Source organism: Hemicordylus capensis, chromosome 3, assembly GCF_027244095.1.
Source record: "Hemicordylus capensis ecotype Gifberg chromosome 3, rHemCap1.1.pri, whole genome shotgun sequence".
NCBI lineage: Eukaryota > Metazoa > Chordata > Lepidosauria > Squamata > Cordylidae > Hemicordylus > Hemicordylus capensis.
The window spans coordinates 152,024,372-152,051,906 of NC_069659.1; the positions used below are offsets into that span (position 1 = coordinate 152,024,372).

Here is a 27,535-nt window from a genome sequence, read left to right on the forward strand (position 1 = left end):
AGTTCTCCCTGTCTTCCCCCACTCCATCTTCATTTCATTCTCCCCTCCCTTCAGCCCCATTTTGTCCCCCAGCCCCAGTTTGTTCTCCCTTAGTGGGCAGCCAGCCTGGCCGTCACTTCTCCTCCCTGCCACTTCTCCTCCCCACCGCTTCTCCCGGAGGCCAAGTAGCCTGACCGCCACTTCTCCTCCCTGCCTGCTCAGCCGTTCTCCTGACCAGCAGTTTCCGCCCATCCCCATTGCTAATTGGCAGCTACTCTCGAACTCTCGTGCTTAGTATTGCCTAGTACATAACTGAATTGCATGACATAGCTTTGAGGGGGTGGGGAGAGAGAGGAAGTTTGGGTAAAAAGCACTGCAGGCTACTCTGATCTGTAGTTTCTATTTAGAAGCCAAACAGTGTAGGCTTCTATTTTCACAATGCTGACACCGAATTAAGAAATACTTCAACAGCTTTGATTAAGGACAACATTAAATCAGCAAAACAAATAGGTTGATTTTTAAAATTACTGACAATGTGTCTACTTCAGGAATGTTAACAAAGTCCCCTCATCAACAAAAAAAGGATCACGGTGGGTCCAAGAAATCACTGAATAGACAGGACAAGACAAAAAGGTATTGAGAGACTGTCAGTCACCAATAAAAAGACTTGTAATTCAAAAATGAGATGTATTTGTACTGTGTGTCATCTAGCAAAGTAACAGATAAAAAGCAAGAAAAATGTTTTTTATATGAGAGGTATGGATGCTTGAGTTGACATGAGTGCTTTTGTGGCTTGTTAAGCCAGGCAAAAGCTTTTCAGAGTTCTCTGTAACAACCACAAGAAATGTACTTTAGCTATCAAAGTCTATTACTGAGTACATAAAATGTATAAATCATCAATTTAAAGGTTAATTTTCTCCCCCACTATATTGATTATTTTCACACCTCAACACTTTGAATACTTACAGCCACAGTACTATGGTCACTTATCAAAGTCAAATCACCCTGAAGCATTTCATGCATATTGAATCCAAGAAGACAAAGAAGTCCACAACAAAATGACTAGTTTAAGATGGTGTACCCACTCCAGCCATCTCTACACTTTCTAGAATTGTCGGAATGGCATATCAAACAGCAAAATGTACAATAGGCCATCCCTTGCCTAGAATATTCATAGTATTCTGGAATGAGGTAGAACATTCCAAGCATTACTAAATAGCCCAGAGCAATCATTTTTCAATCTGTTTTCAAACTCAGAACTTACCTTTGGTTCAATAACTATGGGTCCCAATTCTTAATTTACCACCATATATATGCATGATGGTAGTGCCAATCATGCAACACAGCTTTGGTTAAGTTGAGACCTAGTAGTGGGTCCCACCTCAATAGCTGAAGATCAATAGTTTAGACTTCCAAAGGGGCAAAAGAAAGGAAATCTTCTAGCTATGCCATCAGCCATTTCTTACCTATCACAATTTTGACCACTCTGCTTTGTACTGATGCTTAATCTAGTGTTGCTGAAAACACTACCAAGCCAGCCCTGTCCAAACAGTACAGCTTCCTGTTTCATAAAAATGCCTGTACAAACAGCAAATGTCATTCCATTTTAATCCTGCCAGCAGCATTAAAGCAGTGTTCCAATAGTTTCAAATATTTATCATGAATCTGAGGATGCAACTGTTTTGCATTCAAAACATGGAAAGAAAGCACAGTAGAATCTGTACTTAAGTTCATTTGTGATATTATACTCATAGAACTGTTTGCTGAATAATACTCTTTTCTTACCTTTTCAGTAGTAGGGATAGGTGGTTTAGGTACAAACCCCAGCCTTTCCTTCACAGATAGCTTTGTTACATTCTAGAAAAAATAAAATGTAAGCATTTCAAGTTAGATATTTTTGATGAAGCGTCAGTGTTGGCACTTTAACTAAACCCTTAAGGAAACTATGGAAAGCCAACAATTCTTATGCTTTTGCATTTTAATATGTTATTAAATGAGATTTGGCAAGATGACCAAATGTAGTGGGCAGGTAGCAACTGGCCTGGTCATCTGGCAGAGCAGAGTACCATAAGCATTCCCTCACAAGACGCAGCAGGGATTAGTTGCATCATCGCTGAGGTAAGAGTTGCTTGTTCCAGCAAAAAGGAGAGCAGGACAGCACGTAGCTAAGCTGCCCCGTCATCAAGGTGACAAGGACACGATTGCAAAAGTGGGTTGGCCTGCAAGGTTATAAATCGCTTGGGTCGTACAGAAAAATGGCTGGGAGCAGTATGCTAAGCAGAGGAAGCTCCCAATTTCCTAGAAAGAGTGGAAGGAGCCCAGGATAAAAGGAGAAAGCACCATTTATGAATCCCCTCCAAATGCTGTTGCAGCTGTTCAACCAAGCTAGCAACAACCAACCATTATGCAGTGGCTGGGTTTTTTTGTTTGTTGGTTTTTTTTTAACCGAACACCCAGAGCTGGCTGAAAATAAACTGCAAACATCATATGAACAAGCACCCTATTTGGTGACTACAGGGCAGGGACCGAAACATGTACTTCCTACCCCATCTGCTAAATAAGCAGCAGAAGGAGAACATAAAGCACAAAATGATGCAGGCTGATGATTGCTGCACAAAGGAATCCCTAGAAGCATGTCTTAGCTTTTCCCAGTTTCTGTTTTTAAGGCATTCCATGCTCATTGGGATTCCTAAGGAGGTTGCTCATTGAAGGTCCATAGGTGCCTGAAACCCTCTTAGCCCTTTACAACCATTTCTCTGCTAAAATTAAACTATCAGTTGTGACAACAAGCACACAAGACCACCAATATTCCAAATCCTCCCTCCCAAGACAGTCTACAAGAAAGGTAAACAATCGGGACCTCCTGGCCAGTCCGAACCCTGGCGGAAATTCTTGCCTAGCCTTGCTAGACAACCGAAAACTTCATTTAATTTTAATGTGATCCAGCATAGAACAGGACATCACAATTCAGACCAGGCAATCGGTGGGGTTTCACTGTGCTAAGAGCTGTACACAGTATTTCGAAAGACTCATCATAAGATCATATTTGTTTAAAACAGCCACCCTCTGTAACAAACATTCAACTTATCAAAGGCAACATTGTGATTTGTCATTTGCCTATTCACCTTGGGCACCTAGCTTCAAGACAAACACCTATGGAGAACTCCCATTACAAAAGAAGCTAACACACTGTGAACATGTGGCTCTTCAACATTTAGAGGAAAGGCACACATATCCAGTAGGGCTCTGCATTGAAGTGTTTGATGACAATTAATCTGCAGGACTCCCTGATGCAGCCACTCACACAGCAACCATCTCCATGAAGTTCCTCATATTTGTTGCTTGGGGACTCTCTTACAGGAATAGGAGCCTGCAGGCCTTCTAGGATGGTGTGCAGGCACATTAGCAAGGAGCATGCATCTGGGAACTGTAATTCCTCTCAGTATTATTCCTATAGACCTGTGGCACTAGAAGGAAAGGTATAGCAGATTTATCGGCATCAGATACTCTGATGCATAGCTCTAATATTCAGATTCTACAATGGAGATCAGCATTTAACAGAGTCCAGCAATAAGGGATCTTACTTCTTGTAGAATTAAAACCATCTCCTTTAAAATTACACCAGTCTCCTTGCTACACAGACTCACTATATAAGTGGGATTTGAAATAGCACAATAAAATATGCACCTCTGACCCAAAGTGTAAGGGGACTTTGGAGGTCACAGTCATTTGCATAAATATGTCAAAATATTTTTAGCAGAGCTGCAACCATCATCCTGCTTGTGCAACCCAGGGAGGAAAAAATGTGATTTCTAAGTCAAGTACCATCATTACTACTACTACTACTACTACTACTTCTTCTAATAAAACACGTTGCTTACCTGTAACTTATGATCTGGATGAGATCCATTGTAGCCATAAGGAATGGGTTCTGCTCCTGCGCAGGGACCTCGCGGGCTGATTGATTAGCTCCTCCTGACGCCCCGCCCGCCTGCATGTGCAGTGCTGTGTCATTGATAGTGGCGTCTCTCTCTCAGTTTCTTGCAGACCGCCTATAGTGACGATCTGCAAAATAACATTTATCCCTCCTCCAATAGCACTGCAGCGGGGATGGCTCGGGAGGGACTTATGGCTACAATGGATCTCATCCAGATCATAAGTTACAAGTAAGCAACCTGTTTATCTGGATTGAGATTCGTTGTAACCATAAGGAATGCGTGATTAGCAAGCTGTTCCTCATGGAGGTGGGTGCAGTCGACCCGAAGCTTAAGCTAAAACCCTTTTTAGTACTGTCCTTCCGAAATTTGCCTCCCTTGCCATCCTCAAATCAATTGCATAATGTTTGATGAATGGCTGTTGAGAGGACCAAGTGGCAGCCATGCATAGATCCGACATTTTGATGCCCGACAGATGGGCTGCTGAAGCTTCATAAGCTCTAGTAGAGTGTGCACGCACTGTCCTGGGCGGCATAACCCCTTGACATTTATATGCCTGGAAAATAAGTTCCACTATCCAGTGGGCCAGGCGTTGGCATGATATGGCACGCCCTTTACACTTCCCGTTGTAAGAAGACAAAGAGTTTTTTAATTTTTCTGATGCTCCGGGTCCTGTCAAGGTAATACAGTAGGGCCCTTCGTACATTCAATGAGTGTAGTGCTTTTTCCAAATCTGTTTCTGCATCCTGGAAAAAAGTAGGTAGGATTATCTCCTGATTTAAATGAAAGTCAGTTATCACCTTGGTTCGAAAACGTGGATCTAGCCTCATCACTACCTTGTGAGGATAGAACTGCGTATAAGGTTTATCCATGCGAAGAGCAGTCGGCTCACTCACACGCTTCGCTGACGTGATCGCCGCAAGGAAAGCCGGTTTTAGCATGAGAAGCCAGAGGGGTATAGAAGCTAGAGGTTCAAATGGCTGTTCTGTAATTGCAGACAGCACTAAAGACAGGCTCCACTGCTCCATCAGCTGCCGAACAGGTGGGTACAAATTGTTGATGCCTTTCATGAAACGCTTTGATTCCGGATGGGAAAACACTGTCATCCCATCCCAACCTCTATGCCGTGCCGAGATTGCCGCCAAATGCAGTTTGATAGACACACTGGCCAGCCCCATCATTTTTAACGTAGTAAGGTATAACAAAACCTCTCTTGGAGTGGTACGCAAGGGCTTGATCCCTCTCTCCATCATATAAGTCCTATAACGCTTCCACTTGCAAGCGTAATTGCGGCGTGTGGTTTCTCACCTACTGTTTAGCAAGATATCCTTCAGAACCTGATTCTCCAGGACGTCATTTTCAGGGCATGTACCTCTGGATGTAACACCTGACCCTGATCTCTTTGTAACAGGTCTGGTGTATTTGGAAACTTGTGGTAAGTGCCCCGTGATAACTGCAGAAGTGGCGTGAACCATGGTTGGCGTGGCCGCCATGGGGTCAGTAGAATGCAGTTTGCTCTGTCCTGACTAACCTGTGCCAATGCTTGCCCTATCAGAGGCAACGGGGGGGAGGGGCGGGGGAGAGATACAGCAGTCCCACACTCCAGGTGTGCTGGAACGCATCCCCTAGGGAACCCTGTCCTATGCCTGCACTTGAGTAGTTTTCAATCCGAGGAGCTACAGCTATGAGGTGCGATCGCTAAGGCAGTCTGCAAGAAACTGAGGGAGAGACACCCCAAACACCACTATCAATGACACAACACTGCACGTGCAGGCGGGCGGGACGTCAGGAGGAGCTAATCAATCAGCCCACGAGGTCCCTGCGCAGGCGCAGAACCCATTCCTTATGGTTACAACGAATCTCAATCCAGATCTATTACTTATATACCACTTTTCAGACAAAGTATCCAAAGCAGTTTACATAGAAATAAAGAAGAAGCTGTTGTCAGAACGTATCTTAAACCATAAAAGTTGGTTTAAAAACAGAACATTCAGCAGAGGCTTGCTCCAATGACATCTGGTGCAGCAAGGCTTGAAAGGTGCAGAACAAAAGCTGTGCATTCCAGTTCCTGCTTGCAACAGCCTGACTGGCCTCCCTTCAAACAGCTAGCACAACAAGAAGGAAGGATACTTAAGTGGGACAATTGCGGTTAGATGGCAATCAGGAAACTCTAATCACAATCTGAAAGGCTTCAAGAGGAGATGATAAGCCTTGTGGAGGGGGGACCAAAACAAAAATGGAGTATATTTATTGATACTTGACCATACACCCTTTTTAAAATAAAAAAAATCAGTAATACCAAAGAGTTTACCGCCAGATTTCAGCAGACACCCTGAGCAATCGGGAAGGAGGTTAATCACATTTAACTAGGATTTTGCTGCCACAGCAACACTACACCCTTGACTACCACATATATATAACCAGTTGCATACTTATGGATCCTCTCACCCATCAGTGAAGAGTTAAGTGCAACAAAATTTAACAAAAATTGATGGGTAAACCCATGGGTCCACAAGTTTTGGCTATGCTTACTAGTCAGATAGTAACACTGCTAACTGACATATTATTTGTAGTCACTATCCCCACTTGCCCTTCCCCGGAACTGTCCACATATGCAGAGGACTTGGGAGAACAGCTAGTTCTTCTCTCATTTGCAGTAAAGTTTGGAAAAGCTAAGAAATCAGTGCAAGTCCTTTCCTTGAAGCTTGTCTCCCATACTTCTTACCAAACTCCAGAGTACAGAGGCATGCCAGAGGTCAATAAAATTATAAATGGGGTGGAGATAATTGAGGGAGAGAAAAATTTCTCTCTCACTCACTACACAAGAACCAGGGGCCATCCCATGAAAATCATTGTCAGGAAATTTAGGACTGACAAAAAGAAGTACTTTTTCACACAGCACATAATTAATCGATGGAGTTCTATGCCACTCTGGATGGCTTGGATGGCTTTAAAAGGGATGAGCTTGGGTGTCTTTAAAAGAGGTTAGACAAATTAATGGAGGACACAGGTCTATTGATGGCTACTTGTCTCAGTGGCTATGGGCTACCTTCAGGCTCAGAGACAGGATACCTCTGAACACCAGTTGCAGGGGAGCAAAAGCAGGAGAGGGAGCATGCTTTCATCTCTTGCCTATGGGCTTCCTAGAAGCATCTGGTGGGCCACTGTGGGAAACAGAATGCTAGACTAAATATGCCTTGGGCCTGATCCAACAATAGCCTGATCCAGCTGTTCTTATGTTCATTCTCATGCTGGATGTAGAGAAGAGGGATATTTGCCACTGGTGACCAGGTCTGTGGAATGCTGGGGCTACCCCTATTTCCTTAAAACTAGAAATCATAAACTTCCTTTGCCAAGATTTGTCAAGTTCTGCTGATTTTAAGTGTACAGAATTTGTTTGTAAATCAGGTAACTGACATCAATGTATTTTATAACAAGAGTTTTAACGTTACCTACGGATAACTGACACTCAACTTCGGTATACATGGGGGGGGGGGCAGAAAACGGGTGGGGGTGGCTCGAATCCACTGGTTGGGGGTGGTCAGAAAGACATCAGAGCTCATTTCTGGACTCCTTTTTTGACTTTGGAAGCCATTTTATGGCTCATTTCTTTCTTTCTTTCTTTTCTTTTTAAAGAAATGGAATAAAACATGCAATTTTCAGCCCTTGGGGCACTGGTGACCCATAGAGCATGGTAGGGCACTTTACTGTGCTTTTTTTTAATTTGGGGGGCATTTTTTTGCCAATTTCTTTTTTAAAATGGGGGGGGGAGAGAATGTGATTTTCGGCCAATTTCCTCCCCTTAGGAAGCTAACCCCTTGATTCCATTGCCCAAATTACTCAGTATTTGCGGTTCCAATATCCACAGCATTAGCTGGGAACAGAACCGTCTCTCCCCTGAATACTGTGGTTTTCCTGTATAGATATTTCTTTCATCTTTGACCAAATAGCATAGTATTTGAGTATTAAAAACTATAGTTCTCTTGAGATATTGTTTGATCAAGTAACACATGTCAATTCTTGTCTACTGCTGTGAAAACCTTTACAGACATATATAACCTGGCCCCACAAATTCAAACAGATTATTTTTTATTAAATATGCACTTTCAATTGTAAGTCATTTTTTATATTTCCTCCCTAAGTGGCGCAGCAGGGAAATGCCTGACTAACAAGCAGAAGGTTGCCGGTCCGAATCTCCGCTGGTATGTTTCCCAGACTATGGGAAACACCTATATCGGGCAGCAGCTATATAGGAAGATGCTGAAAGGCATCATCTCATACTGCATGGGATGGGGCAATGGTAAACCCCTCCCGTATTCTACCAAAGAAAACTACAGGGCTCTGTGGGAGCCAGGAGTCGAAATCGACTTGACTGGACACTTTACTTTACCTAAAGAGATACAGTCATATAAGCCTCTGTGGAAAAGGGAACTACAATTTAGTTGTGCAGATTGCTAGTATTTTGGAAGATAAATATTATAGCCACCTGGACACCTTCTGTGCTGGCACGCTGAGCTTCTGCAGGCTCAATGTTACTGGCTGGTACTGGACCTAAGCGCTCTTTGACGGACTGCTTCACAACAGGCAGAATGGGCTGCTGGGCTAAAGGCTGTATTACCTTCAAAAGAAAGTTAGATCTTTATAGCAGTTCATGAATATTTCAAGTTCAATACCAAACAGTTGCTAAACATTTAAGTACAGATGTAATTCTCTTACAATGTCCTCAAACTGAGAGTATCCAATTGGTTGCCAGAACACTTGGCTCAGTATCAAACACTTTAAGAAAAAACATTGTATTTCAGTGATTTATAAGGTCACAAGTCCTAGAAACCAGTCACTCTTATCTAAATACAAAATTACTTCAAAATTGAAAAAAACCCATTTTCAAGTCTAGTCAGTTAAGGTAGACACTGTAAATGTGAACAGGCAAGTCCACCTTATCCAAACATTATTAACTTTTCTCTTCTTGGAATTTAGGTTTGCCAATGTAGTACATTCAGATAATTCCAAATTCCTGAAAGCCTGTCATGCAATGCTGAAACTTCAAAAGACTTCTGTCCTAATCCAAAGAGACAGAGAGAGCAGGCTTCTGTGCACATCCAAACAAGTGTCATCTATCTGAACTCTATTACTGTCAATGGGACTCTCTTGGATGTGTGTTCAAATATGTATTTCCAGTGAAAGTAACCGAGTCAGTGTTCCCTCTAAGGTGTGCGCACATGTGCCTGCTCACAAGTTTTTTGATGTCCACTCAGTTAAGTTTAGATCCCACTCAGTTTGAATCAGGAAGCCCCACTCTGAATGTACATGCGCACACACTGCCTTGATACTGCCGCCCAAAACAAAACTCATTACACACACAGATGGAAAAAAAACCTAGAGGGAACACTGTATAGAGTGTAGAGTGACTTGCATGTTCAGGTGTGCATCCAATTTACAATCATAGCTGCCCTTTTCTGAATCAGGGTATTCTATTTTATGGTGGTTTTTGACTTTGCTGCTCTTAATAGATTGGTTGTTAGTTCCATGTCATCATTCTCTAAGGTATCTGAAAAGGATCAAGCAGCAAGACATACCTATTCCCTTCAAATTATGCATAAAGTGGTTTTCCAATAAAACATATTTGTACAAGTTACAGAAGATGTACATAACATAGGCTGATAAATCTGTATCTTAACATTTTCTACTTCCATATTCCAGTTAATCAAGACATTGGGAAGAGCAGATTTTAACAGGGATGCCATTGTGCTTAAAATTAACTTAATTTTATCTCAAAACTGCTAACACAGCTAGGGCTACCAGGAATGGGAATAAGTTGGCAAGCCACCCTCATGCCATTGTTACCATTCAGCTCTAAAATGAGGACTGCTCAAATTATCCTCTTGTGAAACCAAAGCAGAGGGTGAGGCAAGCAGCAAGGCCCATCCAGCAGCCTGAGGACAACTGTCATCTGGGCCCACCACTCTGTGAAGAACCAAGTCCTCCTCTACAGTCATCAGACTACAGCCGAGAGTGAGGAAGCAGTGAGGCCCCTCCATTGGCCCCAAGTACCTCCTGGACCCTCCCCTCTAACAACTCCCCATCCCACCCCCCTTAATTTTGGGTGTTTTTTTGTTGTTGCTTGTTTTTTAAGATTGTAAGCCCTTGTGGGACAGAATTATTAATTCTAAAGAATGCTGTAAGCTGCTCTGAGCCTTTTGGGAAGAGTGCAATATAAATATAAACAAACAAGCATTTTATTTTAAATAGTGTACTATTTAATAATATTTAAATACTAGTAATTTAAAAGTGTACACTATTTAATAGTGTACTATTTAAAGTAACTTAATTCCTTGAAGCTATTTTCTGTCCTCACAAGAAATTTTATTTCTCTCTCTTCAGTTCTAACTTCAAGTGAAATGATAGGCAATGTTGTACCATATTTTGTTTACTTTTGATAGGGTTGTGGGAAGAGAGAGAGATTGCCTTGGCCATTCCTAATTTATCTACACAGCTTAAAATGCAAATAGTGATCCATGCAAGAATAAGACTGAACTAATATTCAAGTGATCTATCATGAACTCTAATTTTTAAAGTATGGGATAATAAACTAAATCAAATACTCTCTTTACCTGAATAGAAGCTGACTCCTTTAAGAAATAATGGTTAAAAAATACAGGTGATACCTGTATTTATCCAAAATCAAGAGGACTCTTTAATTTAAGATGACCCTCCGATTTGTTATCAGCAGAGCTTTTCTGTCAGGCTCCCAGAAGCCTCCCTGCTTATGTTCAAGTCTCAAGGCTTGGAGATCACACTCTGTATATGCTCAGGAGTCTCACAGCAATCATGAACCCTCCCTCTGTACACATGGGGACAAGCCGCTTAGTGGCAATAGGCTAGTCACCCCTAGATTTGGCTACAACAGAAGAAATTGGAATGGGGAACAGACGCACACCTTCTCTATGTGGGAACCCCTGCAAAGTAGACCCCAGAAGTAACTCAAAGTGAGTTAACTCTCTGTCAAGGCCATCCTGCACTCAGAGAGTGAACCATCCTGGCTTTCCCCCTCCTTACACAAATAGATAGCAGTGAGCCAATGCACTAATCGGCTCAGCAGGAAGAGATAGATAAGCAGGAAGCTGGCCCTATGGAGGTATCCTCTTTGTAGGCACCTCTCCCTCTATTAATCCCTGCAACCCTCCTGCTTCCAATCACACTGTGTCAGAGGAACAAGATTCTGCAGCCCTCCCCAAAGTACTGATGTCCGGTCATCCAGATCAGGTGAAGGTGAATATCTGCCCTGCAACCGGGCCCTCTCTATCCCTTTCACAGATCTAAGCTACCCCTGCCCCCTCTCTCTAGCCTCTTTCTCATGCCCACCTGGAACTTACACAATTAGGACTCTAAGCTAAAACACCTCATTGCAGTTAAATGTATTTTTGATAGAACAATATGATTAAAGCAATATTACTCTTTTCTGCAGCCCCCCTACAATAAATATCTTCTTTTTATTTTGAAACTTAAATCTCGTCTCAGTCCAGTCATTTGAGTCCAAACGTTTACACAAATCAAAACTGATATGGAGCTGACCCCCTGCTGCTCAGTTCAAAATTGCAGAAAATATTCAACCTATTTCATCGTAAACACCAAGCTCAAGGCTTATAAAAGTTATAACATTGTTATAACTAACATTTCTACCTGTACCTTTTGCACTGAAGTTGGCATTGGTGGAGCACTGCCTTCTCTATGCCAATAGACTTTAATGAACCGATTATTTAATACTGCTTCTGTGCTTGATATTGCTTTCTTTGCCTCCTCATGGGTAGCAAACTGGATGAGGGCACCTTCTGGATCTCCTTGATAGGCAACCTAAGATTTACAAGAAAAGCCAAGCATTAGTACAGCAAAACAGGTTGCTTACCTGTAACAGATGATCTGGTAGTGGTTCCATACATTCATAAGTAGTGGGTTCTGCGCCTGCACAGATCAGCTTTGGGAAGAATTCGTTAGCTCCTCGCGACGCCAACTGCCCACTGCACGTGACTGCAGTACCCTCTAGCGGTGGTTAGGCGTCTCCACATTCAGTTTCTTGATGGCCGACATAGCAGCCAGGTCTGGTTGGCACAGTGCCCTGCATAAGGTATATAGAGTACAGTGGCTTGCCAGCAGGGATGGATGGGTGGGTGTTATGAATGTATGGAACCACTACCAGATCATCTGTTACAGGTAAGCAACCTGTTTATCTGGATAGTTGTTCCATCATTCATAAGTAGTGTGTGAATTACGAGCTACCCAGTAAGAGGTGGGTAAGCACTGCAAGTCACTGTAACACCCTTTTAAGGACCGTCCGTCCAAAGTCCGCAGCCCTAGCAGTATGCAGATCCACGGTGTAGTGCTTTACAAACGTCTGGTGAGATGACCACGTCACTGCTGTGCAGATATCCATGAACTGAATGCCTGATAGATGTGCTGCAGGCGTGGCGTAAGCCCTAGTGGAGTGTGCCCTGATGGTAGTTGGTGGACTGACCCCTTGTTGGTCATATGCCATCTTAATCAGTTCTACTAACCAGAAAGACAACTTTTGGCGAGTAGGAGAATACCCCTTACATTCGCCTTGCAAACCAATAAATAACTGTGGTGTCTTACAAATATCCTTAGTGACCCTCAAATAGAAGAGCAGGGCCCATCGAACATCCAACGAATGCATTGCCCACTCGAGTGCGGTCGATGTTCTCTGAAAAAGGTAGGCAACACAATTTCAGTATTAAGGTGAAATTCTGAAACAATTTTCGGACGGAACTCAGGGTCCAAGCGCATGATGACCCGTTCTGGATAAAACTTTGTATAAGGCTTATCTATGCGGAGTGCACGCAGCTCACTCACATGTCTTGCTGAGGTGACGGCCACCAAAAAGAGTGTCTTCAGGGTTAAGAACTTCACCGACGCAGCTACCAATGGTTCAAATGGTGATTCCGTCAGTGACGAGAGCACCAAAGAGAGACTCCACTTTTCAGCCGGCAGCCTAACTGGTGGGTATAGATTATTGATGCCTCTCAAAAAATCCTTACATCTTGGATGGGTGAAGACAATCTTTCCGTCCCACCCATCATGGTGTGCCGATATAGCTGCCATATGCACCTTTATAGAGACATTTGCCAGGCCACTTTGTTTCAGAGAGCTCAGGTAGAGAAGAACAGCCTTAAGGCTTGCTTCTTTGGGGTCAAATCCCCTAGAGGTAGCGTGCGCTTTAAACCTGCACCATTTTGCTCGATAGTTGCGCCTTGTGGACAGTTTACGGGTGTTGAGGAGAATTCTCCTTAGCAGCTGATCCTCCACGCAGTGAGATTCAACACGGATATGTTAGGGTGAACCACCTCTCCTTGGTCTTGAGTTATCAGATCTGTCCACTGTGGTAGATGTCTGTACCTACCTTGGGACAGTCTGAGTAGCTGCGCGTACCATGGTTGCCTTGGCCACCATGGGGCAACCACTGTCGCCCAAGTCTTGTCTTGTAGAAGCTTGGCCACCACCCTGGGGAGCAGCGGTATCGGGGGATAGGCATAAAACAGCTGTTGGCTCCACTGAAACTGAAATGCATCCCCCTTGGTGTTTGAGCCGACTCCCATCCGGGAGCAATAGTGGTCGAACTTGCTGTTCCTGGACGTTGCAAACAGATCCACCTTTGGTCTGCCCCATGCTTGGAATAATTGTTCTAATATCACAGGATTCAACTCCCACTCGTGCTGGTCCAGCACAAGCTCCCTGCTCAAGGAGTCCACCAAAACGTTCATGGTGCCCTTGATGTGAATGGCAATGGGATAAATCTTGCGTGGAATGCACCAATTTCACAGCTGCAAACTGAGGCCGCATAACAATCTGGACACCGTCCCGCCCTGCTTGTTGACATACGCAATGGCTGATGTATTATCCATCTGCAGTTGGACGGTTTGTCCCACGAGCTCCACCTGGAAGGCAATCAGGGCTTTGAATGCAGCCAACAGCTCCAGGAAGTTGATATGCAGAACCTTCTCCTTCTGCATCCACAGCCCTTGCACCCTGTGATGTAGCAGGTGGGCCCCCCAGCCCTACAGAGAAGCATTGGACGTCACTGTGGCCGAAGGCCTTAGCACCTCGAACTGGACGCTGTTGACAATGTTTGATTCCTTGGTCCACCACGTCATTGAGTCCAACACTCTCCTTGGAAGCGTCACACGCTTGGATTGTGGCTCTAATCTCAGCTTGTAAACTTTTAGAAACCAAAGCTGCAGCTTGCGCATACGCAGCTTTGCATATAATACTGTGGTGATGCAGGATGCCATCAGACCGAGAATCACCTGTACAGTTCTTGCCTTTTGCACTGGCTACCTTCGGTACAAAAGGATGAGTGCTCTCAGGCAAGTAAACCCTTCCTTTGGTAGAAATGCCCTCTGGGCTGACATGTCCAATAGCGCCCCGATATATTGAAGGTGTTTTGCAGGCTGTAGAAAGGATTTCTCCCAGTTGATCCTCATGCCCAGGTCGTCCAACAAGGACGTCACCAAGTGCACATCCTCTAGCAGTTGTTCCTGTGTTCTGGCCGTCAGCAGCCAGTCACCCAGAGAAGGATATATGGACAGTCCCTTTGTTCTGAGATAGGCTATTATCACTGCAACACACTTCGTGAATACCCGTGGGGCGGTGACCAGGCCGAAGGGTAGCACGTTGTATTGATATATCTCGTTACCTATGGTGAAGCGGAGATACTTGCGGTGGTTCTCTTGGATGCCTATATGAAAGTACACATCTTTCAAGTTGAGCGTTGCAATCCAATTCTCCCCATGGAGGAGTGGAAGGATGGCTTGCAACGTCGTCATCCTGAATTTTTGCACCTTGATGTATTGGTTCAGGCCCCGGAGATCCATAAGTGCTCTTATGCCCCCATCGCGCTTGGGAACTTGAAAATAACAGGAATGAAATCCCGTCTGGCTGAGAGCCCACTGGACGAGCGATATCGCCTCTTACATCAAAAGCTTTTCTACCTCCTCCTTCAAGACTGGGGTTTCCAGAGTGAACTTCACACCCAGAAACAAAGGAAGATGGTTTTCCTTGCTGTGATGTTGGTCAAATAGCTTTGATGAGGCAAGTCGCAAGTTGGCAGTGGGCTCACCTCCCGATCAAAGCCGCTGCTTTGATTGTGGAGTTCTCTTATTAAGGTTGGATTGATTAGTCCGGTTTTTAAGATAATAAGGCCACTTGAAATTGCTCCCGAAACGTTGGTAGGGTCGCTTGAAGTCTCGCTTATCGGTCTGCCAGTAATTGCTCTGGCGCCTCTGGTACTGACTGTACTGATTATATGGGCGGTATCTGTTGTTAAACCGCTAGTTGGTAAAGGTTCGCGCGGTGACCTGTGATTTTTTCCATTGCTCCATGTTGTCATCGGTCTTGTCCGAAAACAAGCCTGCTCCATCAAAAGGGAGAGTCTCAATGCGATCCCACATATCCTGCTGGGGACCCGTAGCCTGCAGCCAGGCGTGCCTCCTCAGAATTACTGATGACGTCAACGTGCATATACCTTGCTTGACAGGCCACAAAGTTGGCAATCTTGATAGACAGTTTACGGCCCTCCTTGTCCGCACGTCTGGTGTGCTGCTTGCCACCCTTAGAAGTTGTAGCACAGTCCACCACCAATGAATTGAGAGTAGGGTGACACACCAAATAAGCATTCTCCTCCTCCTGGATTCGATATAGAGCCTCTAAGCGCTTCGGGGTGGGTGCCGAAGTCTGGAGCACCTCCCACGCCGATTTCGCCGCTCTGGTGATATGAGGCAGCATAGGCAGGTAGACCGGTTTCAAACCAGTAGCTGCCTGCATCATGTTATAAACAGGGTCCTCTAAGTCAGTGTTCTAAGACCTGAGCCATCTCAGCTACCTGCTGATGGTAGCCCTTCATCTCCTCATTAGACGACGTTGATGGAACGGTCGTGACATCCGAATCAGGATCAAGTAAAGCAGGTGCCTCGGGATCGTCTGGATCAGGCACAGTTGAATCAGAGGCACAGTCTTCCTCCTCCTCATCATCACCATCACCCGAGGGTGCAGGCGAGTTGCCCACAGTAGTAGAGGTTACATGTCTAGGTATATGAGTACGCGTCGTCTGCGTTGCCACCTGGGGTGGAGCGGGTGCGGAAAGTGGTTGAGGCCGTGGCACACTGGCTTGCAATGAGACGGTATGCAGCCGTGGCAACGGTACTGAAGCCTGAACTGCCATCTCCGCGCACTGCACAGGTGCGAAAGTAGTTTGCACAGCCGTCTCCTTCCTGACCCTGGGGGTCTGTTCTCTCTCTCGCAACCACTCCCTAAACAAAGCATAGTCTCTGCCCGGCAGGCGAACTGAGTCCCCCCAGCCAGCACTGGGTAGGAGTCCTGTGACTGGCGTCCCCCTAGCCGAAAAAGAAGGTGTTTCGGGTATTGGTGTCCTGGGTACTGGCCCAGGGAGGTAGTCAGTCTCCTGAAATCCTGTAAAGGTTCCCATAGAGGGTGCACTTTCCTCAGAATGCAGCATCTGGTTTAGGTGACTAGCATCTTGTTCCTCCACTCCACCAGGTGTCGGAGATGGCACCGGGACAATCTCCTCTACAACGATAGGATCCAAAGCTACAGCAGCATCCTCGATGTAGAGTTCAATATCAGGGTCTGCGTCAAGCTCTGTATCCAAAATGATGGCGACCGTCGACTCCAATGCAGTCTTTGATATCGACACCTTTGACGTCGACGGGCGAGCCGAGGTAGCGGCCACTTCAGCGTCGTGTCTCAATGTTGAGTCCTCGAATTTGAAGAGCGATCCCCAGACTCCTGCATGGACGTCTTCGACATCAACTGGTTACGATGTTGAACGTTGTGAGCTCTGGCCCCAGGAGTCAGCGGCGACTGACAAGGTGTTGGAGCCGGGGATAAGGAAGCTGTTCGACGCCGAGGAATCACATAGTCCTGCAGCCCTGAAGGCGAAGGAGTAAGCTCCACAACCTGGTCTCGATGCTTATGCTTGGGACTTCTTATGGGCAGATCTGTGCGCCGAAGACTCCTCCTTGTGCTTCCTCTTCTGACCAGACCAACGTTCCTCTGGTCGCTTAAATGTTCCTGAAGGGTCCAATGCCGAAGCACTTGATGCCGTGGCCCTCGATGTCAAAGCGGCAGATGGCGACGTGCCAGAGGCCAAGATTTCCTTCGACTTTCCTGGGTCCTTAGACTGCGCACTCGACGCCGGACCCGTAGCCACAGTCACCAGGGCAGCTTTAGGCAGCAAAGCATCCTCCAACAAGAATACTTTTAGACACACAGCATGATTCTTTAGAGTCTGTTTACTAAAAGTTACACAGACCGAGCAGGATTTCATATCGTGCTACTCCCCTAGGCAAAACAGACATAGAGTATGGCCGTCTGTTGAGCGGATCTTTCCACGGCAATTAGTACAACGTTTAAAGGTAGTCTTGCCGGAATTACTCGCCTTACCAAGCTTGCCCAGTCTGCTCATTTTGAGAAAAACAGTAGTCGTTCCATTCCTAGATCGAGGGGGGAGTTCCGAGATCGCTGTCAAATCCATTGGAGTTAGAGAAAGAGTAGTCAAAACCGTTCCAATATTCAAATCTGAGTCCAAAGTATTGCCAAAACTGAGGGAAATCCGTAAGAATAGTCAAAGTCTGTAACCAGATGTCCAAAACCCTTTAAAACGAATTACAAACTTTCCACACGAGGAGCAAACAGCCTCCGAAAACTGATCGCTATGGCATCAGATGACGGCTGCTAGAGGGTACTGCAGTCACGTGCAGTGGGCGGTTGGCGTCGCGAGAAGCTAACAAATTCTTCCCGAAGCTGATCTGTGCAGGCGCAGAACCCACTACTTATGAATGATGGAACTACTATCCAGATAGTATGTAGCTTACACAGCACAAATACTATACAGTTGTATCTGTATGCTTCGTGCACTAGAGAAAACAAGTTGTGCTATAAAACCTAACTTAACTTTATATTAGTACACATTTATTTAGCACTAGTATACTAGATAATCAGAAGTAACATGGTCCAAAAGGCTCACACTAAGCAAACTTTATGACTTCTAGCAGTTGGGCATGGAGGGAAGGGACAAATACTAAGAGGGAATGGAGAAAAAATAATAGCTAATATTATTCTGCTTGGAAGTTCACTTCTAAGAGCACAATTATTCCCAATCAAAGTATATGTATTTAAACGTAGACGTAAAGACTGTTATTTAGCTGCCTGCCATATTTTTACCATACATTGGCTAAGGTGAACTTCTGGAAAACACATGTTTACACTCATCTAAACACAACCCTCTACATAAATGTTTTCTGTTTGTCTAAGTCTGCCTGTCTAGATTTCTTTTCCTGAACTGCCTCGCTGTCATAAAAGACATACAACAAAACAGAAAGCAACAGGCTGGGTCTGAAGAACTGTGACATTTCATTTGGGAGAATACCCTCCAAATGTCCCTTTTTAGGAACTGCAGTGAGGAAAACTACAGCAAGGCTATTGGAAAATGCAAGGCAGAAGTGTCTTTGCCATCAGTAGTCCAGAGATCTATCCTGTCCCTCTACCCTGCGTATATGCAAAATTACAAAAACCTTTGCTCAGCAGGGTATGAAGAACAAGACAAGGGAGACAAAGAGGAGGAGGAGGAGGTTGGAAGCCTTGAATAGGATGAAAAACAGAAAGGGATAACCATGTACATGTGAAGAATAAAGTCAAGTGGAAATGATCAAAGAATTACTCAGTTTTCCTTACTATAAAGTATAACTAGAATCCATCATGGAAGAGATGGTTCTAATAGTGAGTTATCAGAAGTAGCACCTACCTGCAAATTTACTAAGTTCCCAAATTTGCTGAAGTGCTCATTTAATTTGCTGATATTGTTAAGTTCTGAAGGAACTTTCCTCAATTCAAGTTTGGTATTTTCATTTCCAAATTGAACTTTCTTCTGGAAAGCTGGACTGTTTGTTCTGTTAAAGTTTTGCCTGTAATAAAATGATGAGCTGAAGAACGTCTCAAGCTAAAACGAATGGTAATTTGCAAAGGACCAATTAAAAACAGGAGCACAGTGACAAGAAGTCAAAACTATTTCAATAAATATTTCCACAGAACTGGGAAAAAGGATGTCCAACAGACAATTAAATCAATGTCAACAACTAGCCAGCAAATACCAACATGTGTTTCCTCAACAGCTAACAGAGGCACAAATCTGCAGCATCCATGCACAAATCTGAATTCTTCCTAGATTCCTTCTCAGGAGCTGCATCTACAGACCCTTGGATTGCTTTTTATATTCAGTCGTGTTTAAAAGTGCAGTTCGGAAATCTCATGAAATCTGTGTAAAAAGGCAGCCCAGGAAAGTATTAGGAATGGAGACCAAACCCCCTTTAAAAATTATTGTATCAAGTCACAAAAACTAGGGGATTTTAAGGAGCATTTGGGGGGTTTAAAGGGGAAATGTTTTTGCAGGCTTTTAATTAGAATTAATTTTACTAATTCTAAACACTTGTTTTAATAACTACTTTATTCTACTGTTTTTATTGTGTCATGTATTTTAATCTATGACTTTTAAATATTTTAAATTGTGTACACTGCCTAGAGATGTACATATCAGGCAGTACAAAAATGTGATAAATTAATAATAAATAAATATTGAGGGGAAATCTCTCTGAAGATGAGAGTTGTAAGCTCAGATGCTGCACAGGCACTGTTCTAAGTCTATTCAATATTGTAAGTTTTGACAATGTATGAATATAAGGTACATAGATACATACAAACAAACCAGCATACTTTTCTACCACGTTGTAGGCATCCTAATTCTTGCCTCCATTATTTACACATTAAATGCAAGTGCAGCCTAACTGCCTCACACAAACATCAGAATTCGTGTATAGAGTACTCATTAACTACATGCTACACTGACCCATTCAATAACGTATCATTGACTCACAGTTCCTACACCAAAAATCACTAAAATGTTTCAAGCATTACGTGGATGTATGCAAGTTTTCCTCTCAGCTAGAAAGGAATCACATTCTGCGGCAGCCAACTAAAATGCCTATATCACTCAAGCTGTCTCCAAAAACAGGAGCTGCAGCTGCAGGGAGCTTGCTTCTCCCTGTGCCCCAACGCCCCCTACTTGCCAGAAGGAACATGATGTGCTCCACCTGCCAGTTGCCCAGCAGCCACAAACCTTAAGAGAAGGACACTGTGGTTTCTGCAATTGGCTACAGGATTAAGGGCTTCTGGGTGATGTGCATACAAAACAGAGTATAAGCAGTTCAAGATACCCATGGCAGCAAACCATCCAGCCATTTCATGTTAAGTATGAAGAACAATGTTTTAACGGAAATGCTCTTATGGAAGGTCACTCTTTCATGCTCTTATGTCCCATATTATTTAATGGGATATGGCACTTTGAAAAGGGAACCAGGTGACTCCCTTGCAATTATGTTTTGTTGGCATTTTTGGAGGACAATCTGACTGCCAAAGATCATCCCTCAATGGAACTATTGGTGGGGACCTGAGATCAGGCCTTCTCAGTTATCACTCTTGGGTTGTGGAACACACACCCTGTTAGGGGTGTGCAAGGAACCGGATGGCCTGGTTTGGTTCAAGTCCGGACTGGACTCAAACCTGACCCGGCCAGGTCAGTCCGGCACCCTCTCCCTCTCTCTCTCTCTCTCTCACACTCACACACACACACACACGGTCTGGGGCGTGGGGGGTAACGATTTTTTTTTTTTAAAATTAAAATAAAATTATCTTCTGCCCCTTCAGGTGGCTTCCTATTGGTCGTGTGTGTGTGTGTGTGTCCGTGAACGTTCCCCTGCCCCCAGCCGGCCTCTAAAATCACTGCTGAGGCCCACCGGAGTGTTATTTTGGGGCCCATTCGGGCCTACATAAATCATTGCGCTGGCCATTTTGGAGGCTGTCACGCATGCGCAAATGGCCTCTGTGAGGCCTGGCATGGCCCAGGGCCTCGCAGAGACCATTTGCACATGCACAGCGGCTAGTAAAATAAATAAATAAATAATGGCCACACGGGGGGTGGGGGAATGGCTGCTGTGCATGTGCAAATGGTCTCTGCAAGGCCCTAGGCCTCACAGACGACATTTGTGCATGCGCGGTGGCCTCCAAAATGGCCACCGCGGGAATTTATGCAGGCCCTGCGGCTCTGTGAGGTTTTTAAACCTCACCAAATTTCGGATACTCAGGTCGTGGTTGTCGAGGGCTGTCACAATTTTTCAGTCACAGATACTCAAATCCATGAGTGGGAAAACTGTGGCTGGAGAGGGATGACTGTATATAAATTGAATGAATGAATAAATAAATTTGTAGGGCCAGCTACATACAAAGCAACCTCGGGCAAACAAGACAGCTTCTCCATTACTGCTAGTGTGACAGAACCTATGAACAGACAACCACCAGTTGAAGATTCTATTTATTTTGTCTGTAGGCAGCTGATTGTGCAGAAAGAACATGCCTATCCCACTGGTTTTACAATGTCAAACCATTACTAAGAAATTGGTGATTAATATGTCTGCCATTGAAGTTGCAAGATTTTCCCCGCAATGCAAACCACTTTTGTCAACAGCATGGGCTGCCTGGGCATACTGGAATGCAAAATGGACCGTGGCTCAGTGTCCAAGATTTCCTACACATGACACATCTCACTGTTTCTCTCTTGCAACATTCCAAGTTTTTAACTATAGCATGGAGTTCCAGAGAACAGAAGAGGAAGAGGAGGAGACCCTTTTGGGAAGTTTGGTGGGGGACTGAATACTCTGGGAATGGGACTAATGCTCTGTCAGTGGAAGTGATTGCTAACAAATTATCCTACACAGGGGTTCATACTGAAAGGGCTATTGGGGTGGGTGGGTGTCATCTGATGCCATTACAAAAGGTGCCTATGAGGGGGTGTTGACTTGGCTCAGCTTTTGCCGCAAGACTTGACATGTGGTTAGAAATAAGGTATTCAATCTCTTGGTTGCAATTGAGTGCAACTTCAGAATAGCATGGGAATATTTGGTACTCAAATAATAAAAGTAGCTCTTGTTCACACCGTGCACTCAGAATTGGCAACAATGTTAAAGTCCAAAAATATTCTGGATCCTGATTTACATCTGCTTCCAGCAGCTCAGGTAACATTTCCCTATGGGGATGCTGATAATATGATGCTATCCGTTTATGTTAATCACAAACAGTTGTTTTTAAAAAGCCACAGTATATGCAGTTTCACATTTGGGATTGCCTTTGAATTCCTCAGCATATTACACTAGGGATGTCGGCAGCCAGTGGAGGTGGGTGGGGGAAGAGATGCCTTCAAACCCAAAGCAGTGGTTTTAACTGGAAGAGTCTGAATGAGTTCAAGAGATGTGAAGAGAGAATTTCAACTGCACTGAACGGTTCATGTATTAACAGATTTAGCAGCTACTCACTTGTCAAACCAATTCTTCTTTGCTGGAACTCCATCACCTGCACCAATTGTCCTTTTTCGGGACTCAGAATCTACCACTATCCTCATACTGCTTTTATTAGGAGGCTTTTCTGTGTGTGGAAGAAAAGAGTACACTCATTAATTTTTAAAGAATGTTTGTCTGTGCATTTTATACTAGGAATTTCTCCCCTTATTACCATCAGCTGACTTACTGCATTTTTGGAACATACTAAGTGCTGTACTTCTTCAAACCCAAGGTCCCTTTGGTTCAGCAGTGGTCTCCGACAGATACCAAAACCAGATGCTTCAAAAGGAAGTGCAAGAAACCCCACAGGGCAACTACAGAATACATTGCCCAGAAAGCAACATTTCTTTTCAACTCTAGCTATTTAGCAGATGGCTTATGACTTGAAGCCTGAAAGGGATTGCTTTGATATTTTCCAATATTTTTGAACAAGAAAATAGACAAGAGGTAGGGGGAGCATATGTCACAGAAGCTCAGTGCAGCTATAACATCCCCAATCTCATAACCATGGTTAGGAGATCAGGAGTGCCCCCCCAGCTCACATACACCCTCTCTTTCCACCCCCACACATATGGATTCCACCCCTCCCTCTCTCTCTCTCGGCGATCATATCAATCCTTTATTGAATTTGCATCCCTCTCTTCTTCAAGAGGTTCATGACAACATAGATAGTTCTCACCTCTCTCTCTCTCTCTCATTTTATCTTAACAAGTTTGTTATATACCTGAGACTGGCCCAAACTCATCCAGGGAGAGATTCATGGGTGACTAAGGATGTGAACCCAGGTCACGCCAATCCTAATTCAATACTAACTATAGCTTCATGCTGACACCCAAGTTAGGAAAGACATGTTGCTTCCCAAACTGCCAAGAGAAAGCTTCTGCTTGGTGTCTTCTTGGCAAACTGCTCTGCTGCCCACTCCCGTTGCTCCCAAGTACAAGTTAACTCTCCTAGGCATTCTACCAGGTTGGTCTTTACACCCTAGGACCACTGTTCCCTCTAATTTTTTTTCCCCACCAGTGAGCAGAATGAGTTCTGTTCTGGGTGGCAGTATCAAGGCAGTGTATTATTATGTGCCAGTGCCACTATAGATGCAACACACACACATAAATAATAGTATATGACGACAACCATGACATCACACAGGCACTAATGGCACAACATTAAAACCAAATATAGCAATTAAAATATTAACCAGAACAGTCAAATATGCAGCAGGATAGTGCTAAAACCAGCAGAAAGCAACAACAAGGATATACTACTATGATGTTTTGTGAGTTATGTCAAATCTAGAAGTAAAACATTTTGTATCCTATTCTAGAAACACTGATGGATTGCACATAATTTTGTAAAATAAACGAAAAGAATATTGCGGCAGGTGGGTCCTCCTGTCCTGTGCATCACAGAATGAGGGGTAGTACAGTAGGAAAACACCAGCTGTCTGCCATACGGAACTCTGGGAAGTTTATAAAAAACTTAAGGAAAGTACTGCCTCTCAGTAGTCCCTTGCCCCTCACTCTCATGATGGGCTGGAGAGTCAAACGAGCTGCTAATTAGGTAAATGCGGGTTATACCAAGTAAAGGACCACAGAGGGTCACAAGGATTACCAATCAGTTTGGAATCAGGCAAGTTAGCAGCAGCCTTTGTCTGCGTTTGTGCTTTTAACCACCCCTTTTGCATATTCTAGAATTGCAGTTGGCTGGCTTTTCCCTGGCCAGTGCAGGAGAATCAACTCTCCCACTCCAGCAGGAGCCTACTGCAAATGGTGATGGGCATGCATGTGCCCTGATGCCATTATCAAGGTGCAGGTGTGCCTGCCTCCATTTTCAGTAGGGCTCTTGCCACAGCCAGAGCAGGGAAAATGGCTTTCACTTGCAGGAGGGAGCCAATTTCCCCAATCTTGCTGCAGCAAGAGTCAACATCACTACGGCAGGGAGCAGTATTCTAGGGGTAGTAGTGTGCATGGTTTTGGTCCGGCGCAATGGAAAAGCCCTCCGGACCGGTTCAGAAGTCCGGCGGTCTGGAAGTTCGGATGGGCGGGGGCCTGTTACTTTAAGCGGGGGGTGGTGGTAGTACTTACACACACACACACACCGCTCTTCCCCCTCCGGCGCTGGTCCTTTGAAAAATCTTCTTGGGGCGGCAGAGTTCCTCCCTGCCGCCCCTGCCCCCGTCGTCGTTCCTTAAGTGTTAAAGAGACTAGTGCTAGTGGTGTGCATGCGCCCTGCGCGGCGCGCGTGCTCGTCTCTGACGCTGCCGTGCGTGCACCGCATACGTGACGTATGTGCACTGCTAGCTCTAGTCTCTTTAACCCTGAAGGAACGACGGGGGCAGGGGTGGCAGGGAGGAACTCTGCCGCCCCAAGAAGATTTTTCAAAGGACCAGAGCCGGAGGGGGAAGAGTGGCGGGGGGTGGGGAGTACTACCACCCCCCGGCTTAAAGTAACAGTCCCCCGCCCATCTGAACCGCTGGACTTCCGAACTGGTCCGGAGGGCTTTTCCATTGCGCCGGACCAAAACCAAAACCATTTCAAAGGACAAGCACCGGAGGAGGAAGAACGGCGGGGGGGGGGGGGAGTACTACCACCCCCCCGCTTAAAGTAACAGTCCCCCCCCGTGCCGGACCGGGGGGGACTCCGGACCGTGCACACCCCTATCTAGGGGCTTAAAAATAAAATAAAATTCCATGGCACCCTTCTCTACAAAGTCTTCAATGCAAAAGATAAAGTCCCACAGTCACAGAGCTCCCTCCCCTCACACATACACACTCACACCCCTTTCAAATTGATGCAATCAACTCTGTTTGTGCTTTGGCAATGGAGATCTAGAAACAGACCTGTCCCTTTCTCAAGGGAACGGAGAGGCAGAGCAAATTTTTAGTGCCCAAAAAAGGAACAAACAAAGGGAGAGAGGATAATTGCATTCAGACTGGTAGAAATAGTGAAAGAGAAAATACAAGTGCAGGAGGTATTGGAAACCGCAGCAGACTGTAGAGGTCTGCACAAAACTGCCTGGCTTTGTTCGGTAAGATGTCAGAACTGGACCCGAACTGGATTGGGCCAGTTTGATTTTGTCCCCCATCAAAACCCGCCACCCCTCATTCCCCACATTTTTTTTCTTTTTCTTTTGTAACTTATTTTCTCCAGGGGGCTTCTCCGAGGTGGTAGTGGTTTGTCCATGGAGGTTCCCCCTCCCCCCACCGGTCATCCTTTATGCAAAAATTGCCGGGTTCAGGCAGTCTTCAACATGAGCACAAGAGCAGTGGGACCCTGTGTGGCCAGGTCATGACTTGAGTGCCTGGAACACTAAACAAAACAACAAGGAATTTTGTAGTGGGTAAAAGAACCAACAGAAATGAGAAAAGCAACCCACCCACCACATATAATATTCTATAGGTCCTAATCTGTTATGAACATAGAAACCACAATTTTATTTTCACTATGTAAATTGCAAACATGTGAAGTCACAATAATAAAAACACTAATCAAATGAAATTCCATGAAATAATTATACTGCCATTCCTACAACATGTAAGTAAAAAAGTGCACTGCAATTGTGCATATAGGAGCTTGCCAAAAGTCTGTGCTCTTATTGTTGGAATTCCTCTTGCTTCCTCTTTCAAAAGAAGATAAAGGATACAGACCTACAATTTAAAGGTACTTTTTAACTTGGAGAATGCCATTGCTGTAGTGGAGAAAGAAGCTATACAAGGGTTGCTGCAAAAGCCACTGAGGAAGATCAGGAGGATCGAAACACGTTTGGCTGGCATAAAGGAACAACTTTGACTACACACTCTTCAGAGGAATTCCAACAATAAGAGCACAGACTTTTGGCAAGCTCCAATACACACAATTGCAGTGTACCTTTTTACTTACATGTTGTAGAAATGGCAGTGTAATTATTTTATGGAATTTCATTTGATTAGTGTTTTTATTATTGTGACTTCACATGTTTGCAATTTACATAGTGAAAATAAAATTGTGGTTTCTATGTTCATAACAGATCAGGATCTATAGAATATTGTATGTGGTGGGTGGGTTGCTTTTCTCATTTCTGTTCGTGCCTGGAACACTGCCAGCAGTTCTAAAACGTTGATATGCATTTGGCACTGGTTCGGAGACCAGAGACCCCGTGCCTGAAGATCCCTGCAGTGGACTCCCCAGCCTCACAGGGAAGCATCCGCTGTGACCAAGGCAGAAGGTTGAGGCACTTGGAAGACTTCTGACTGCAGGTGATTTCCTTCGTACACCACACTGGCGTGAAAGCAGGATTGGGTAAGGAATTGTCAACAACATCTGAGAGCTGTCCACGTTTGGACGGAATACTGACAGAAACCAGAGCTGAAGCCATCTGAATCGAAGTTTGGCATAGTGCACAGTGGAGTTGCATGATGCCATGAGGCCTAGCAATTTCTGTATTTCGTGAGCCTTCTGTCTTTGTTGTGCTATGATGTTAGTTAGCAGGGTCTTGATGCGCAAGAAGTGCTCTTTGGGCAGAAAAGCCTGCTGTGCCTCTGCATCGAGGACGGCCCCTATGTAGTCTATGCACTTCACTGGCTGGAGCTTGGACTTTGACCCCTTGACCTGGACACGCAAGTCCCTGAGTAAGCTCAGGTCTTTTGAGACTTGAGAAGCTAGCTGACTTTTTATCCTTACTGCCAGGAGCCAGTCGTCAAGTAGCAGAAAGTTGTCAGTCCCTGCGACCAGAGGTGCGCTATGATAACGGCTATGCATTTTGTAAATACACAGGGCACCGTCGCCAATCCATTCCTCCCTGTGGAGAGGACATTGTGCTGGTAAATATGGCAACCCACTGTGAACCTGAGAAACTGTCTGTGGTTGTACTAGATTCCAACGAAGTACACGTCTCGGAGATCCAATGCTGTGAACCATTCCTCCCTGTGGAGAAGAGGAAGGATGCTCGGCAATGTCACCATGCAAAACTTATGTATGTCCACATGATGCTTCAGCCACTGTAGGTCTATGATCGGCTGTAGTCCCCCGTTCCGCTTAGGGACCTGGAAGTAGGAGTAAAACCCCTGCCACTGATCTGTCCACTGGACAGGCGATATCGCCCACTTGTCCAAGAGAGTCTAAACTTCCTCCAGCAGCAGTGGGGATGCAAGTGTGAACTTGATCCTGTTGAGCAATG

At 44.8% G+C, this 27,535-nt stretch overlaps 1 protein-coding gene across 4 annotated transcripts in view; it reads right to left on the reverse strand.

The window, feature by feature from the left end:
• RBM26 (RNA binding motif protein 26) overlaps positions 1 to 27,535 on the reverse strand; it is a 142,049-nt gene that overhangs the window by 57,028 nt on the left and 57,486 nt on the right. For all 4 annotated transcript variants that reach the window (XR_008318745.1, XR_008318746.1, XR_008318747.1 and 1 more), the window contains 5 exons: positions 22,361 to 22,469; positions 18,745 to 18,904; positions 11,601 to 11,765; positions 8,401 to 8,532; positions 1,765 to 1,836 (listed from right to left, as the gene is read on the reverse strand). Coding sequence is in view for 1 of the 4 variants with exons in the window: in XM_053305403.1 (XP_053161378.1) it covers positions 1,765 to 1,836; positions 8,401 to 8,532; positions 11,601 to 11,765; positions 18,745 to 18,904; positions 22,361 to 22,469 (638 nt within the window). In the remaining 3 variants the exon portion in view is untranslated. The remainder of the gene's footprint in view (positions 1 to 1,764; positions 1,837 to 8,400; positions 8,533 to 11,600; positions 11,766 to 18,744; positions 18,905 to 22,360; positions 22,470 to 27,535) is intronic.